This window comes from Equus przewalskii, chromosome 21 (genome assembly GCF_037783145.1).
Source record: "Equus przewalskii isolate Varuska chromosome 21, EquPr2, whole genome shotgun sequence".
In the NCBI taxonomy this organism is placed as follows: Eukaryota; Metazoa; Chordata; class Mammalia; order Perissodactyla; family Equidae; genus Equus; species Equus przewalskii.
Genome location: NC_091851.1, coordinates 7,025,106 through 7,041,810, shown reverse-complemented (window position 1 = coordinate 7,041,810; position 16,705 = coordinate 7,025,106). Strand labels below are relative to the sequence as shown.

Genomic DNA, 16,705 nt, shown 5'->3' with positions numbered 1-16,705 from the left:
TTCCAGAGGCCCCCTGGGAGACAGTGTCTCAGCCTCCAGCACAGAAGCTGGTGGCTGAAAAGAGATGCTGACGCGATCTCTGCTAACCTCTGGCACCATCAGTGAGACCCACAGGACAAGGGGGCCTCAGAGCCACCGTGCAAGCCCCCCCCGCCCCATAGCAGCATCCCCACCCAGCAGCCCCACCACTGCTCCTCTGGTGACACACTCCTGCCTCCTGGCAAGGGCTCTCAGTGGCAGTTACTGGGTCACACACCTAGAGAGCAGAGCAGGCGCGGCCTGCTAGTGGTATCCCAGCAAGGGCCACAGTGGAAGGTCGGACCCCTAACTGCAGGCCCGGCTGCCCCGCATCCCTCTCCCAGCCCCTCTCACACACGCTGTTAGGATCAAGCCCCTGATACCTCCCTGCCTGGCTGCCTTGCCTTCCCTGTCCTTTCCTATGCCCTGCAGCTTCCTCAGAACCTGGGTGACTGCCGCCTGGGGAGAGCCAGGGGGGAAGGAGGGCAGTGGAGGCCACAAGGAGCTGGTCTTCATCCAGAACAGTCCCGCCATCCTGGCGCTCCGATGGGATGGAGGGGACCCACAGGGAGGTTAGTGACAGACATCTGGGGCCCGGCTCACCGCCCTAACCTCGACGGGGTCCTGCTCTGCTGGGGGGGCCTCTGAGGGGGCAGCCCGGGACCCAGCCACGTCACCATCCTCTACGTGGCTCTTCATCTCACTCAACTGCTGCCTGACCTGAAACAGGGAGGGGGGTTCGTGCAAGTACCCCGCCAGGCGCACACTCGCCGCGCCTGCGTGCATACACAGATCCTCGGGGGGGGCCACAGAGGCTCTCGGCAGCCACAGTCCCCAAGGGGCACCTGGTTTGGTAGCCATGACTTGTGTCAGAGTCCCCATGCAGGTTCACTAGGACAAGGGGGCCGGTGCCACCACCCCTCCCCTGAGCCAAACCAAGGCCTCAGGGCCAACGAGGGGCCCAGGCTGGCCCCACACGGAGACCCACGTGCTGCCCCAAGGCCAGCCGGCAGAGCCCTCCCGGGAGCCGGGAACCCGACGGATGAAGCGCACAGAGTTGCGGGATCCCAAAGGAAGTGCCAGGCACCAACGGGCTCCCCGCAGACATTGTGCCCTGCCCCGATTCCTCCTCCATGACACACTCACTGTTCAGAGCCCTTGTCGGGGTCTAAAATAGATTATGTGATGCCACTCCGGCCTAATAAGGTATGCCCACCCGTGAGCTCCATTGCTGGGGGCGAATGACACAACCGGTCTCCCCCAGTTCCCCAGCCCACTGAGCCTCAGATCTGGGGGCAGCAGTGTCCCACGAAGCTGGGGGAAAGCTTCCAGTCAGGGAGTCTGAGGGCACCCTTGGCCTGAGCTCCCCAGGGAACACGGGTGGTCTTGGCCCCCACCAAAGAGGTGCTGCTCTGAGGGACCCCCATGCTTCCCTCCCTCCCAAGAGCCCCCCAAGGTGGAGGCCAAACTGTGCAGTCCAGCAAGGACGAGAAACTTGGGGGCGCTCAGGCCTCCAGCCTGCGCCACGCTCCCGCGGCCGGTCCCCCAGCCCAGCTTAGGCAACGGCCTCCGTGAGTGGCCCTCGGGCTCAGGCAACGACTCGGCCAGGCAGTCCCCACCCTCCACTGCGCGATCCTGGATAAGGCCCGAATGACCAGCGGCAGTGCCCAGAGTCCGGAGTGCGGCTGTGTGTGAATGTGAGCCCCACAGACCAGACCTCGGGTCTCCTCACAGAAAACCAGATGTGTACATCTGTACTCAAAGTCTCCCAATTTCTACAAGCTGACAATGAATTCAAGATTTAAAAAAAGACTGTGCAGATCAAACAGAGCACGTCTGTGACCTTTCAGGCTGCTGCTTGCAGCCTCGGCCCCGAAGCTGGTACTGGGACTGATGGTGTCACCTCTGTAAGGCTGGGCTGACCCTGCCAAGGAGCAAGGACTCAGATAGCACACTAAGGCAGAAAACCAGGCAGGCCCGGAGGCCACCCGCACGGCAGGGAGCTTCGCACACGGTGAACGGGGCCCCAGGTATGGTCGGGCAGGGCGCAGGCCTGTGGGTCTGACTGGACTGGTCCAAGCCCCCGCTGAGGGGAGAAAAGATCGAGTCCCACAAACGGTGAGGCGTGTGCTGAGAGCCACATGGCGGCCAGCTGCCCAGGCCCGGAGGGGCCTCAGGGGACACTAGAGGGAGTCAAACACCCCAGAGGTCCCAGCACCTTGACGAGGGGCCACACTGCGCCAGGGCAGGCGGGAAGCAGAGCGAGAGGGCAGTGGTCCCGGCAGCCACAGGCCCAGCTCGGGTTTTGGGCAAACGTGCAAGGAGGCTGAGCAAGGCCTGGCCCGAACACCGGCTCGGAGCACACCCCCCACCAGGCTGCTCACGTTTGATGGGACTGGACGTCGATCTCACTCGCACGCAACCCGTGGCGCTCGCCCCCGCCCCACACCAAGCTCACTCACCAGCGCGAGCTCATCGCTCTGTTTCTGGGCTTCACTCTTGGCTGCATCCAGCTGAGACTGAGATTCTAGTAAAAGCTGCCTCAACTTGGAGAGAGACAGGCCCAGGGGGTGGGAGAAGGAGAGAGAAGAGAAAACCAGCTCCTGTGAGTCACACAGCCCTCTACGCCCCCACGGAGCCCACATGGAGGGTGTCACAGGACGGGCGGGCACGCGGGCGCCCACAGCTGCCATTGCTTCGTGCAGCTTCGGAGGAAGGACCCTATCACCACACCCCCGGTCTTGGGCCTTCGCAAATGTTTACAGCTTGTCTCTTGAAAACTGAGGCTGAGAGTTGGCGATCAAACCAAAGTGGGGGATGCCAGGTTTGTGCTTTCTGCTCCCGAACACTCAGAAAACAGTATCAGATTAAATCCATCCCCCAGCAACGGTGTTGCCAAGCCAGAGAATTCTCTCGCTGCAAGGCTGACCTGGCTCCCCCTGCCCTGTTGGCGGGGCTGTCTTTGGGAAACCTGCCCCGGGACACACCGCTCAGGCGGGCGGCCCAGGGCCTGGGGCGGAAGCCTGAGAGCTCCGGCTGCGGAGGGGCAGCAACTCCGGCAGGCTGGCGGCCCGCGGTACACACTCACCCCTGCCACCTCCTTGGCGTAGCTCTGGCACTCAGCGCTGGCGGCTGCCATGTGCTTCTCCAGCTCCGCCTCCAGGTGCGAGGTGTGTTCCCTCACCTGCACACACACGTCAGAGGCCTCAAGTCGGCCAGAGGAGGGCACTAACCTCAGGGAATAGGGCGATGGGGCAACAAGTCTGGCTGGCCCTGGGACGAGGGTGGGAGGACACCTCCACGGCCCGTCCGCTACCGGACAAACCAAGGCCAGCAGAAGCAAGTCCAGGGCAAGAGAACATCTTACTGCAAACAGTACCCAAACCCCAGCACTCCCGGGTCCCGAGGTGTCCTCAGACCTCAGCAGGCAGGGAGAGGAGAGCTTTTAGATCTACTTGCTAGGTGGATAGCAGGGGTACCTTCTCGAAGGCTAGGCTGACTGTGTGTCTGAAGAGAGGAGTGGGGTCACCTCGCACACCTCCCATGATCCAGGCCACTGCAGATGCCACCGTTTACCAGGGCCAGGCATTCTGCACAGGCCCACAGCATCCCAGGCCCCTCTGAGGCTGTAAACAGCACCCATTAAGGAAAGGCAGGCCTGACGAGATCCCTCAGCCTCTCTTAAGGCATGTGGCCCATGAGAGAAAAATAACTCCAGTGGCCTCTCTGGTAAGCCTTCTCTGTAATAAGGAAAGCAGCTCACTGAGCAGAGCCCCACACATACCTGATCTGAACTTTCAAGTTCTCCTTTTAGCTTCTCTACAATCTCTTCGAGATGTTTCACTGTGACCCGTGACTACAAAGCAAGGGGAAGGCCCGTCAAACATGAGCCCCTGGGGCGATGTGTCTGGGGACACAGCACCATGTCCCCTTACAGACGGTCCTGGGCCCTGAGCAGCGCAGGCTCCTCCTCTCAGGAAGCCCAGTGGTGCCCTGACTGAGCATGATGCAGCCTCTGCCGGGGGTGGGCTGGGTAGGGGGGTCTCCTGAGACTGAGGCGTCAGCTGTCATTCTGCAATCACAGGTCATATGCTGTCACCAGCACCCAGCCAACATGACTCCTGTCTCCCAAGTGACCGCATGATGCTGTCAGCTTTCCCCCTGGACCTCATGGAGTTCTGGCTCCACTGTCTGTCTCGAGTAAGTTCTGCCTGAATTCCTAGCGATGCTTGTGTGGCTGGACCCTGGGGGCTCTTGGAGGGCCCACCCGTACCTTCTGGAGCTCCTCCTCCGTGGCGCTCACTTTGGCCTTCCACACCTGCTCCTCCTCCTCCACACTCTTCTGCAGGTCCTTGAGCATGCCCTCCTGTGGGGACGAGGCACTGAGGCGGGCCCTCTCTGCAGAGGCCCCACCCCACATAAACGCGCAACTGCCTCCTCCTGTCCCCCAGCTTCTCCGTGATGGCTGCCTGGCCACCAGCGTGGCCCTGCTCTGCTTTCGCCCTAGTCAGTGTCATACAGGGAGAGGGTGGGCCAGAGCCCGGGGCGGGCTCTCTGGCCAGTGTGTGAAAGCTGGCTGCGGACCACGCAGGAAAACAAGGTCTGTGACCCGAATGAGGCCGTAGGACTCTCTGTGTTGGGTTTGCCAGCAACACGGACCTCAGCAACCCAGGACGAGAAACACAGGACAGTGTCGGTCCAAGTGGGAGGGCAGGACGCAGCACTGGTTCTGGAGCCGCAGAGACAGCGGCTTCAAGCCGGCCGTCAGCTGCACGCCCCCTCTGCCTTTCCCAGACTGTGCCTTGTTATGTCCAAGTGTCTCCATCCCAAGAGCCAGCCCCAAACCTTCAACTCAGCCCTCTCCTCAGCCTGGAAGCAAGGAAGACCTGAGAGCCTCATCCATCCCTTTACCACCCAGCCAAAGAAACGGGGCCTGGAGAGGGGCAGTGATCTGCCAAGGTCACAGAGCCAGTGTTCGAACCCAGGCCTCTTTTCCGAGGGGCCAGGGGCTTTTCCCCACTACCACCTGCAGGCCCCGAAAAACTCCCTCTCCTGGCAGCCCCCTGCTGGACGCCTGCCAAGAGCCTGGCCAGAGGCCCCGCCTCGCGCCTTACCGTCTCCCCCAGGATGGTGCGGTACTGCTCACACTCAGCCTGCAGCGTGCTCTGGGTCTCCTCGGCCTCCCTCAGCTTAGCGGCCAGGTCCTGAGGGCAGATGGCAGAACGGGGCCCAGTTAGTCAAACACAGAGGTTCCTTCCAGCTGCCTGATGAAACTCTGGGCACCCTCCCCTCCCGGGGACAGTGGCAGCCCCGGCAAGAGGGCATGCTGGCACCACGCTCACCGAGGAGGGCTCCGTGTGAGCTGACGGCTGCTTCAGCAGCTCAGGGCCTTTCTCTTTGACTTCTTGCAACCACTCGGCGTAATTCTGCAAGAAAAATGTGCAAGTTGGGCCCAGCGACATTCCCTGTGAGCAAAGGGTCCTGCGGGAGCTGCCTCCCCGCCTACCTGGTGTGTCAAGTCGGAAAGCGCGGGCAGCAGGGCCAGCAGGGCCTCCTTGGTCTGTGCCTCGGCCAGGCTGAGCTGCTTCTCTGACTCCTCCTGCAGGGGGAGGGCGGCCTTCAGCCTGGAGGTTTTGGGCAGCCCCCTGGGAGCGTTCATAGAGATGCCTGGGTCTCTACCCCAGGAGGCTTGCCCTCAGCTCTCCAGGGACAAGGATCAAAGACGACAAGCAGCTCCGTGGGGCTGACTGGGCAGGGGCCGGGCTGTTGAACCTCAGCAGCCAGGGTCTGGCCATCCCAGCTGGAGCCGGGTCAACTTTAAACAGACTCAGCTTGAACGACGGGGGCTGGGGGCTCCACATAGCAGGGGCAGGTTCCTCCCACACCTCCCAGCAGGGATTCTCGCTCAGTCAGTCCTCAACTTCCAAGCTCTCCACATGCGTGTGTGCGTGTGCATATGTGGGCGTTCAAGTTGCTGTGGGAGCCAGAGAAGAGGCGTCTCCCAGCAGCCACCAGCGTTAGGAGCTCCTGCCCGCCGGGAGTGGCGGCCCAGCCACCACACACGGAGGGAGGAGCAGCACACCCGCGTGGCAGATGCAGAAACCAGCTCAGTGGGCATGAGGGCTGGCATGGGTCACGTCTCTCCCAAAGCCTGACACAGGCTGCGGCCACGCCAGGCCAGAGCTGCCAACATCCTCCTTCAGGCTCCCACTCAAAAGCATGACAAGGGACTGGAAGGACTGAAGGAGCTACACAGCAAAGCCTGGTCAGCAGGACCCCCGAGGCACAGGTAACGCCCCTCCCCACACCCTGGGCTGTGGCCGCAGATTTCTGGCTAAAAGGGAATCTTATCTAATAACTGGTCCCCAGCAGGTTGAATCTGCTGCCAGCCCTGCCACGACCTTGGCACAGCCTGAGCCCGGCAATGGCATTAGGAACTCTGACTGGATTAGAGCTGTTGAGTGGTATTCTGGAACGTGCACACGGAGGATGGCTGACAATCGGATGCCCAGCCTGACCACAGCACCACACGGTCTGGACTCAAGTTTCAGAAGCGATCCTTCCTGGCTCGCCCAGTGGTCCACAGACAATGCCCATGGCCTGCTGTGGAGCACTGACTTGTAACCACTATTCAGGCTCCCTGGTCGTGGGACCTGATGCGGGAGCCAGAGGACCCGGAAGCCAGCTTCTACCTTTATCTGGCTGCATGACTGCGAGCAAGTCAAGTGACATCTCTGGTCACAGCTTCTACATTTGCCAAAGAAGGCCAGACATGCTCCTGGGTCACCTCTGGGGAGTCTAACATAGCTGCCACAGCAGGACTCGAGGCCAGCCCTCCACCTCCGGCATCATCTCGGGGCCTCATCTGATACAACCCCCAGGTTTCCTGACACACTCATGAAAATCAAGGCAAAGCTCCCGATAACAGGACAGACGTCCCTTCTGCATGAACAATGCTGGGTGGGGAGGGCTGGGGCCGTGGCCTGGCATCAGGGATGAAAACGAGGGGGGAAACAGGGTGGGCAAGGCTGCCACTTGCTGCTATTGCAGCCATGTCCCGGGCCAGAGCCTCAGGTGGGCTCCAGGCGTGATGTGGGGGCCCAGACACTAGGGCGCCCACACTGCCACACCTGGGTGGCATGGGGCACAGGACCAACACAGACTTCAAGGCCCCAGTGCTCGGGGCTAAAGACGTCCTTCCTCTCTGACTCAATGTAGAGATTAGTCACAGAACCCATCAGGCCGCAATTTCAGAGGGCCTGAGAAAGCAGCAGGATCATTCAGACAAAACCTCAGGGGAGGAAAAGGACAGGAAGAAAGTCCACAGAAACAGCCCCTCTAGGGTTCACTCAAAGGCAGGGGACCAGGTGGGCTCGCTGCCCCATGGCCTCTCAGTCTCTGTCCCCTGATGGCAAAGGACCCAGCTGAGAAAAAGCAATCAAGGGTACACTTTCCCCCTTCATCTTAAGGACACATGAAAGGGAGGGAGGGAGAGAGAGGGCAAGCAGGGGGATGCAGGGGCCCCACAGGTCCCTGGTGTGGGCTCCCAGACACCCCCAGGCCAAGGATCTCCGCACACAGTGCGCACTCTGCCAACCTACACAGATGCCGCTAACCGACTCTGACCTTGGCCCGGGTCAGGGAGCGCAGCTTCTCCTCGCAGCCTCTCTCAGCCGAGGCCAGTGCCTCCATCGCCTTCCAGTTCTTCTCTCGGAGGTCCTGGGAGGGGAGACATGGAAAATCTCAGCATCCAGGCGGGGTCAGCCACTGACACGTCCCTAGCGAGCTGCCTGTTGGTCTCAGCAGAGACCACAAAGGGGGCTTGCAGAGGGACACAATGCCCTGTCTCTTGGCCTGTGTCCACCGGGTCTCCCTTGGGCAGCACTGACCCAGGCCAGGTGCCGCAGCCCGCTATGGGGTGGCGCGGCGTGGGGGCGTGAGGAGGCTGAAGGAGGAGAGAAGAGAGTCAGCCCGGTTCCTCAGAGAGGAGAGGCTCCCACCACTGAACAGCAGGCACTGACCCTTGGCCGGCTCTGGCCAAGCCAGGCACAGGCGAGGGCTCCCTGGAGACGAGCAGATGGGGTGGCCAGCAAGCCTGGGCTCTGCGAGGGTTGGTGGGCAAGCAGCTGGCGGAGGCGAGGGTGTGTGTAGGTGTGATTGTGACGTAGCCAAGGCTCTTCCACACCCCTCACAGAGGAGAAGGGCTTCTCTACCCCCTTCTCCTGATGCCAGCACCCCCACTCTGAGGGAACCACGTGACCCAGGCCAGGTGGCACATCCTGTCCCCATGTGGGGGGGGACTCAATGCTCCAGCACGTGACCCAAGCTGACCCAATGGGAGTCAGCCCTGAGGCTTTAGATGGACCTTGAGGGAGGGAGCCCCCAGTCCCCCAAAGGAAGGTGGGCTTTTAGCCGTGAGTAGCACGATGGGACATACAGAGGTAGTTAAGCCCTCCTGACTAGTTCGGGGCAGGTTTGACACAGCAGGCCCACCACCTCACACGCACGCCCCTCGACACTCACGTTGTTCTTCGTTTTCTGTTGCTCGACTGCCTCCTTGAGCTCAGTGGCCTCCTTCTCCAGACACCACACCTGGGACTCCAGCTCCTTGAGGCTGCAGGGAGACAGCAGGCTCACTGGCGGGCTCCAAGGACCTGCAGCCCCCACAGGTCCTGTCTTGGGGTGGGTGGGGCACCTTCCTCTGCCAGGCGCCCTCCCAGCCAGGACACCTGTGAGGCTGGGGTCAGTCCCTTCCCATTCCTTTCAACCACCTTGCAGGGCACCAGCTTCCAGGGAAGCTGAAGCAGGCACCCCAGCCCCTCCTCCCACTCATCCCGAGGGCCCAGGGGCTGGGGTGCAGACTTCAGAGGCCACTATAGTCCCACTTGATGACACTGGCCGCTGGGGCTGCAGAGGTCAGGGCAGCCACTGTGGCCAGGGCAGGGATGGGCCCCAGACAGTCGGGTTTTGGGGAGGCTTTTTCTTCCAGTGAACTGAGCCCTACTGCCTGGTCTGTGGCACCTGCTCAACCTGGTGCTGCCGTCCGCAAAGAACACATCGGCTGGCCCTTCCCTGTGGCCACATGGGGCCGTGAAAGACATGGGCTGGGCCTGCTCAAGAAGCCGCCTGAGCTACAGACCCATGTGGCACCCTCAAAACTCGGTGCCACTGCCTTCAGCAGTTCACAAAAGGCCACTGGCTCCCCACTCGGTACAGGGGGACCGTCCTCTATCCAAAACCTAACTCTGCTGAGACCCAAAGGCTCCCCTCTCAGTTCTGCACCCAGGTCTGAGGAACCAGCCCCGAGGTGACCCCAGACACCATGAGGTTGGTGAAATGTGGGTCCCATCTTGTCCCACTTGTCTCCAGATTCAAGGACCCAGCAGCCTTCATCCACCCTCATCATCTAGAAAATGAGAGGTTGATGCTGCTAGATGGACCTGGCGGGGAGCGAGGGCCCCAGTCCCCCAAAGGCAGTGGGCTTTCAGCCGCGAGGAGCACGATGGGATGGAAGGAGGTCGCTAAGCGCCCTCCTGACTGGTTCAGGGCAGGTTCTGAGAAACAGGCTTCAAAAGGACACTTGAATATGTCATCTTCTGCATTAAGATTTAGGACAGGGAAGGCCCCAGGGACATGAGAAATCTAAAATCCAGAAGTGACCAGCCCAACTAAAGCCGATCTGAAAGCAGAAAAGAAGCCCCACTCGAGGATGCTCCCGCCAGCGGGGCTGCCACCAGCCTTGGGGAAGGGGGCTCTGGCCACTGCCAATTAGACAGGGACATATATATTTACATTTTTTATCGTGGGCCATGTTCAGAAACTTTTTGAAAAACGCCATTGTAACGCATGTTAGGACTGAACGTAACAATTTCAGCATGGGCCGAGCATGCTGGCTGTCCCCGATCCTATCTGGGAACAGACTCTGCCACGGCGCCACCTCACATTTTTATTCTAAATACAACTTGCATCTGGCCCTGAAGACAGTTGTTGACTTCTTGGATGTTGGTTTCAGGCCCACAAAACCTTAACCCCACCCTCAAAGCTCCGCTGAGACCCCTCCTATTTCTTCCCTCAAGCCCTCTGCCTTACGCAACAGCCTGCCTCCAGCAAACCATCCCAAGAGCATCCCCAAAAGAACAGGCCCTGAGGACAAAGAGTCAGCAGGCCTGTGGCAAGAACACACAGACAATCCGCTGCTTGGTGGAGACTGCCCGAGTTCCAGAACATCTGGGGCTGGATCACCCATCTTTACCCCAGAACAAGATGGCCCGGCCTAGACACAACTTTCAGATAAATTGTCTGAGAAGGAAATAAAAAAAACAATTTCTGGCAAACACATCTGCATGATGCAAAAAAACTAGATTCAACACTATTTGCAATGTGACTTAAGCACCCTAGTAATTTCTTCCTGTGTGGTCCAAGAATCTGATCTTAAAATACAAGAGCAGAAACCCAGACACAACCTCTCTACCCCAACAAATACCATGAGAAACAAACTTTGCCCATGTTTTCTGGCAAAAAGCATAAGGGGAAAGGCAGACACACAGGGTGTGGTTCTGAGTCTTCTACAAGGCATTTTGGGCCCTCTGGGCAGCTGGCTTCTGTCCCCAGCCCCCAAACCACAAAGCCTGAGGGCCAGGGGACATGAGCCATGGCCTAGGGAGGCACAGGGTGGGTGACGCAGCAACAGCAGCAGCCAGAACAAGGCAACCTTGTCAGCTGATGACCCACACATCTGACCATCTGCCTAGGGATGGAGGATACCCTCCGTGCCTCGCCCACATGTGGTTGCCCTGTGAACCCCTAGACACGGCAGCCAGGACCCACCTCCCAAGCCCATGGGCATCTACTTAGGGATGCACATGCCAGAGGTGACAATCCCAAAGACTCCAGCACCCTGACTTGAGCCGCCCCACCCAGGGGGCGGCTCTGGCCTTAGCAACAGCAAACAGTCCCTGAGCACGGCCTGGTGCTGGGGCCAGCGTCACCAAGGGAAAACAAGGTCTGCCAGCAGTGAAGTTACCTTGAGGACAACCCTGCAACTTGGTCAGCTCTGAACTGCACTGATATCCCAAATGTGTGCGAAAGGCCTGCTGACCTCCCAGGTTCTCCATTCTGGGTGTGTAACCATTTCTCCTATTCCATTTATGACCTCAGTCCCTACAATCCCTCACCTTGTAGACATGGACAGAACCTCTGATCAGCTAGTCCTTCCCCATCGACCCCCGTCACAGGCACCCGCCCCTCTCCACAAAGACCAGTCTTCCTCCCTGAGAGCAGGCAGGAGCTATTTGCAAGGCTGCCTTGCTTCCTGCCCAGGCCTCTCCCCTGTCCTCAGAGTCACTGGAGGGATGGAGGAAAGGCAGGGACCTCTGAAAGGGGCTCTTCCCCAGGGGAACCGTGTGCCTGTTCTCAGCCTAGGGGTCCTGGGCTGCCCCGTGCTGAGGCTGCAGCCCTCGGCCTCTGCTTACCGGGCCAGCTGCTGGTCGGCCTCCGCTTGACTGGCCTGGAACGAGAGACAGAAAGCTCTTTGGTCACCATGAGATTTGGCTGGTATGGCAACTAGTCAGGGTGGGGCTCACTTGCTCTCTGCCCTCTCTACCTGGCAGGTCAGGACTCGATGGCGTTCTCCCTCCCCTCCCATCAACCCCCGGGGAGAAGGTGCCAGCTGACCTGGGTGTCCTGGCCATCCCGGGCCTGGCCTGCCTCCAGCAGGGCCTCGATGGACCGGATTTTCTCTGTGAGCTCTGAGTTCTCTGCCCTGGCCTCCTTGAGCTGCCCGTGGAGACCGCTCAGCTCCTCGCACTTGCTCTTCACCTCCGCCTCTGATGACTGCAATTTGCTGTGCAGCTCTGAGGAAAAGGGGAGCAAGAGCGGCTGAGGGGCAGGACAATGATAGAAACCTACAATGGATTTCAGTTGCAGTTTCTAAAAATTCGTTCTCTAGGAGACTGGCTCATATCGGCTGAGACCAATGCATGGGGTCTTCTTGGGGTATCCTTTTCCCTGAGTGACCCCAGACAAGTCCCATGGCTCTAAATGTCACCCACGTGTCTAGGAGTCTGCCAAGTCTCCCAGCCCTGGTCTCATCCCCAAACTCAGGCTCCGCTGCCTGCCCTTACAAACGGAGCTCTGCTCAGGGAACTCGAACACACCCCTCCCGACCTCCCCGGTCTCCGGGTCACGCTGCCCTGCTTTCCTGCTGCCCCACCCCCCACCCCTCTACACAGCCTGTGGACTCCACATCCACTGTCTGCCAAACCCTTCTCTCAGCAGCACCTCTGGGGCCGCCTGGGCCCAGCCCTGCTGCCTTTGGACTGAGTAACTGCAGAGCCTCATCCCTGGTCCCCTGAGCCACTCCTGCTCTTCCGGTCCATCCTCCACCCAGCGCCGGAGCACCCAGAGTGCAAACAGGATCATGCCATTCTCTGTCCCAAGTGCTCCGAGGGCTCCCATCACACGACACACCACCCAAACTCTTCACAGGGAGGGTCACTGGGCCCTGCCCACCTTGCTCCAGTCATGCTCGCTGACCTTTTGGATCTGTATCTTGTACAGGCCAAGTTCAAGTCCATGCCCATTCTCAGGGGCCCTGTGATGGCCATTTCTGCCCCTTCCTGGTCTTTGTGAGGCTGGTCCCTTCTTGTCATCCAGTCCTTGGCCTAAACATCCCCTCTGCCTCAGAGCAGCCTCCCTGACCACCCAATCTACAGCCACACCTGGCCCATTTAGAGCAGGGCTCCACAAACTAAGCCCATGGGCCACCCCTGGCCCACCATTGTGAAGAAAGCTTTACTGGAACACAGCCAGTCTGTCTGTTTAGATATGAGCTAGGGCTGCTTTTGTGCCTGGCAGCAGAGTGGGGCAGCTGTGCCAGATACTGTCTGGCCACGGAGCCAAAAACATTTACTATCTGGCCCTTCACAGAAACAACTGGCCGACGCTGCTCTAGGTCACGTAAGCTATTTGAAACCTGTAGAGAGCAGGGCTGAGACCCGCTCGATGTGTGTCTCTCTACCTATGTCTGTCTTCCCTGCTAGAAGACAGCCCTGCCATGGCTGCTTCACTCTTGGCCAAGCCCTAGGTGCCCATGACAGTGCACAGCCCATGGCAGTCATTCAGGAAATACTCTGGTGAGCAAGTGACTGTCGAGCTGTCACTGGCACCATCTGCCCTATTTCTCTAGGAGCCCTCAGTACCCCTGACTTTGCCACTCTCTCCTGATTGGGAAGGTGACTTGTGAGCCCAGGGGGACTATAGGCCCACCTTCCAAACCTGCCCGCTTGGGCTAAAGGAGCTAGGTGGGCCACAAAGGTCTAGGAGTCAGCCAAGAAGGTCAGCAAGGGCCTCAGGAGTGCCTCAGCTCACCCACAGCCAGGGCTCCAGGTGTCCGACCCCCCCAGGCTCCGCCCCCACATCCATCCTTCGTGGGCTCCGCCCCTTTATCCAGCCCCTCCCCTGATAGGATGCAATCCCTGCCTCCAGACTTCCTCAGGGGCAGGTGCAGGGTTCCCGGGCACAGACCCCACGGGAGCCTCGGAGCTGAGCCGCCACCCTCACCAGCCATCTGCTGCTGCTGCTCCTGGGCCTTCTCGGCATCCGCCCGCAGGCTGGCGTGGCTGGTCTGCGAGCGGCAGAGCTCCCGGCTCACCTCGTCCAGGCGCTTCTGCAGGGCCTCCTCACTCTCCTTGTGAGACACCTAGGGACCGCAGAGGGAAGCAGGCCATGAGGATGCAGGACAGAGGCCGGACCCTCACCTGGCTCGGAGGTCAAGGAGGGCAGAGCGCTCTTTACACCATGCCATCATACCTGGACAAGCTTTATAAAACCCTTCTGGATTTCTAAAGTCAGTTCGTCCACTGCAGAAGGCCAGCGGGCCACACCCAGCCCGGCCCTGAAGAGTGGGCTGATGGTGAAGGGCAGTCACAACAAAGAAAAAGCCCCACTTTCACGGCAGTGTGACACAGACAGATGCTTCCTGAGATGAAACCTCCAGTCTAACCCGGAGAGCTCCTGACTGGGACCTTATAAAGCTCACATTTATTGAGCTCTTTTGCTGTGAAAGGCACTGTTCTAGACATTCTGTGTGTGTCACTGTGGTTAATCCCCAGCCATCCCGTGAAACAGATATTACAGTCAAGCCCACGTTACAGATGGGGAAATTGAGGCTCTAAAATCTGGCAGCAGACACCAGGGGCCTCACTGTCAATGCCATGAGGGCCAACAAGGCAACCGCCCACCCTGGCCTCGCTCAGTACTGGTGGTCAGTCACTCTAGAACTTTGGCGTCAGAGGGGAAAGAATCTACTCTCATGTGGCCCCAGGCTGAGGACAAGGACCCTAAGTCCTGAGAGGGTAAGAGATGCTTAGAGTTTGGGGCTTACTGGTGAGAGACAGGCCCAGGCCTTGGCTCCACGCTGGGTCCCTAGAAATGGCACACATGATGGTGACAACCTGGGCCAGAGTGGAGGTACCAGCCCCAGAAGCAGCAGAACTATCCACGTGCCTTTAAACACATAGTCACGGCCAGGCCCCCCGCAGTGGTTCTGATCTCAGTGGTCTGGGTGGGCCTGCTTTACATGAAAATCAGTGAACACCAAATTATCCATCTCAATTCCACCCAAACAATCCAAGCCACGTCTATTTGTCCCTGTTCTCTTTTAGTCCTTTGTACACACTCAATCAGTCTTACGATTTCGTGTTTGTCATTCTAGTCCCTTCTAAAAGACAGCTCCACTGCCCCATGTGCTACAACGTAGCTTCAATGACTGAGCTGAACAAGGGGCCAAAGCCCTTCAGGTCACCAGGATTCCCTCATTATCCAGAAAAGTTACACGCATGGCAGATGTGACATCAAGGCTCACCACACCCGTGATAACTTCCCCAGTCATCCTGCCCCAAAAGGGGCCAGCTGGGGGGATCCAGAAGCCATCAGGCCAATGGGCAGCAAAGCCCGTCAGCTAAGGCCACCCTGGATGTTGCCCAGTGCACTGTGGAGACAGTGGGATAATCTTCCTCCCTCTGGAGAATGGGCATCCTCTTGGGAAAACAAGAGCTCCCAGGCCACATCCAGAGGCTAAAACGAAGAACACCTACCCGGCCTTGAAGCCAGAAGCTGCATCAGCTTGGCTGGCGATGGCCCAAGCTGTGGTACCACAGGTGGTGGCAAGTGTGGGAGGACCAACCGCTCTGGGGCTAGCCCCAGGGTTCAAATCCTGCCTCTGAGTGAACATGGGGTAGCTGCTTAACTTTTCTGTGCCTCAAATTTCCTTATGAGTAAATTATAGATAATAAGTGTTCTTACCTCATAGGTTCCAATGAGAATTGGCTGAGTTAATGCTTGTAAAGAGCTTAGAACAATGCTTAGCGCACAGCAGGCACCCACTCAATGCTAACTAGCTATCACTATCATTAACGAGGTCAGGGGTGAGGGTTCCAGACCCAGCCCTGTGTGAGCTGCCAGCTGTCACAGTCATGGCTGGGAAGGGATGACCCGGTGTGGCCGGGCAAGCCCTGGCCCATCCCTGCTTCACAGACAGGCCTGGTGGGAGGGATGAATGGGGCTCTGAAGTGGCTGCCACCCGACTCACCTGCAGCTGCAGGACCTGCTTCTCGAAGGCGGCTGCCTTGGCCTCCAGAGCCTTCCGCTGCTGCTCCTCCTGCCGCGCGGCCTCCGACTTCTCCACCAGCTCCTTGCTGACCTTGCTGAGCTCCTGCCGGAGTTTGGCTAGCTCCGCATTCTGCCTGCAAGAGAGGCACCAGCCCCTGACTGACGGACACAAGAGGGCTCGAGTCAGCCCTCGCCAGCCTTGAGAGCTGCCCCCAGGTCACGGGACTGGTGGTCTGAGCCTTCCCTCCACGGCACCCGCCCCTTCCTAAGTAGCTCCCAAGTCTTGGAGCCATTACCAAAGCCCCTTTTGCATTATCAGCGATGTGTGGTTGGATGTGTTTTGTTAAAGATGTCATTTTCCCAGCATACTGTCAGGACTAGTAAGAGCAAAGAGCAAAGTGTGCACCAAAGCATGCTATGGAGCCCCTCCTGGAAATGACTGGAAATTCAGACAGAAAAAAGGCAAGACAAGACGCTCTTCTCCTCATTGCCAATCTGGGTCCAAACAAGCCGTGGGATGCAGGCTGACTCTCCTCAACACCCCTCACAGGGCTGGGGGCAGCAGCCCGTTGGAGTTCATGTGCCCTGCTTCGCTGGCGGGCTGGATGGAACACAGCCAGGCTGAGAGGCCACCCAGAGTGGGAGGCTGAGGTACTGTACAAAACAGACCCTCCAACACTGCACAAAAGCAGGGTCTCAGGACAGGGGAGAAAGCTCACGAGTTGTGGGAGGAGACAACTGACAGGAAAAGAGGGGCACTTCACAACCCGCCTTTTGCAGTGTCAGGAGCATAATCAGGATGCTGGCCTCCTTCACTAGCACAAAAGACACCTCTTTAAGGCAGGAACGACTGTCCAGCTGAGGGACAGTGCCAGACGGGATGAAGGAGACAGACAAGATTGTCCACAACCATGGGAGGCAGGAAACCTGGCCAAGACCAGCTCTGTTGTGCAGGCTGAGGGAGTGGGTGGGTCCCACCTCTCTGGACTTGGGTGTCCTCATCTGCACGAGGGGAGGCCACCCCAAAGCCCTCTCTGTGGAGCCATCAGCTCATGTTTTACGGTGCCAAGAATCAAAA

General features: G+C 59.1%; 1 protein-coding gene across 4 annotated transcripts in view; it reads right to left on the bottom strand.

Moving 5' to 3' along the window:
* The window catches only part of RRBP1 (ribosome binding protein 1), a 61,820-nt gene that overhangs the window by 2,323 nt on the left and 42,792 nt on the right, over nucleotides 1-16,705 (bottom strand). For 2 of the 4 annotated variants that reach the window (XM_070589533.1, XM_008525373.2), the window contains exons 7-20: nucleotides 15,608-15,761; nucleotides 13,579-13,717; nucleotides 11,692-11,870; nucleotides 11,490-11,524; nucleotides 8,542-8,632; nucleotides 7,645-7,737; nucleotides 5,525-5,617; nucleotides 5,361-5,444; nucleotides 5,133-5,222; nucleotides 4,292-4,384; nucleotides 3,803-3,874; nucleotides 3,107-3,202; nucleotides 2,481-2,564; nucleotides 631-738 (exon numbers count right to left, since the gene is read on the bottom strand). In XM_070589533.1, coding sequence (XP_070445634.1) covers nucleotides 631-738; nucleotides 2,481-2,564; nucleotides 3,107-3,202; nucleotides 3,803-3,874; nucleotides 4,292-4,384; nucleotides 5,133-5,222; nucleotides 5,361-5,444; nucleotides 5,525-5,617; nucleotides 7,645-7,737; nucleotides 8,542-8,632; nucleotides 11,490-11,524; nucleotides 11,692-11,870; nucleotides 13,579-13,717; nucleotides 15,608-15,761 — 1,411 coding nt within the window. The remainder of the gene's footprint in view (nucleotides 1-630; nucleotides 739-2,480; nucleotides 2,565-3,106; nucleotides 3,203-3,802; nucleotides 3,875-4,291; nucleotides 4,385-5,132; nucleotides 5,223-5,360; nucleotides 5,445-5,524; nucleotides 5,618-7,644; nucleotides 7,738-8,541; nucleotides 8,633-11,489; nucleotides 11,525-11,691; nucleotides 11,871-13,578; nucleotides 13,718-15,607; nucleotides 15,762-16,705) is intronic. The other 2 variants (XM_070589535.1, XM_070589534.1) reach the window with 1 other exon arrangement.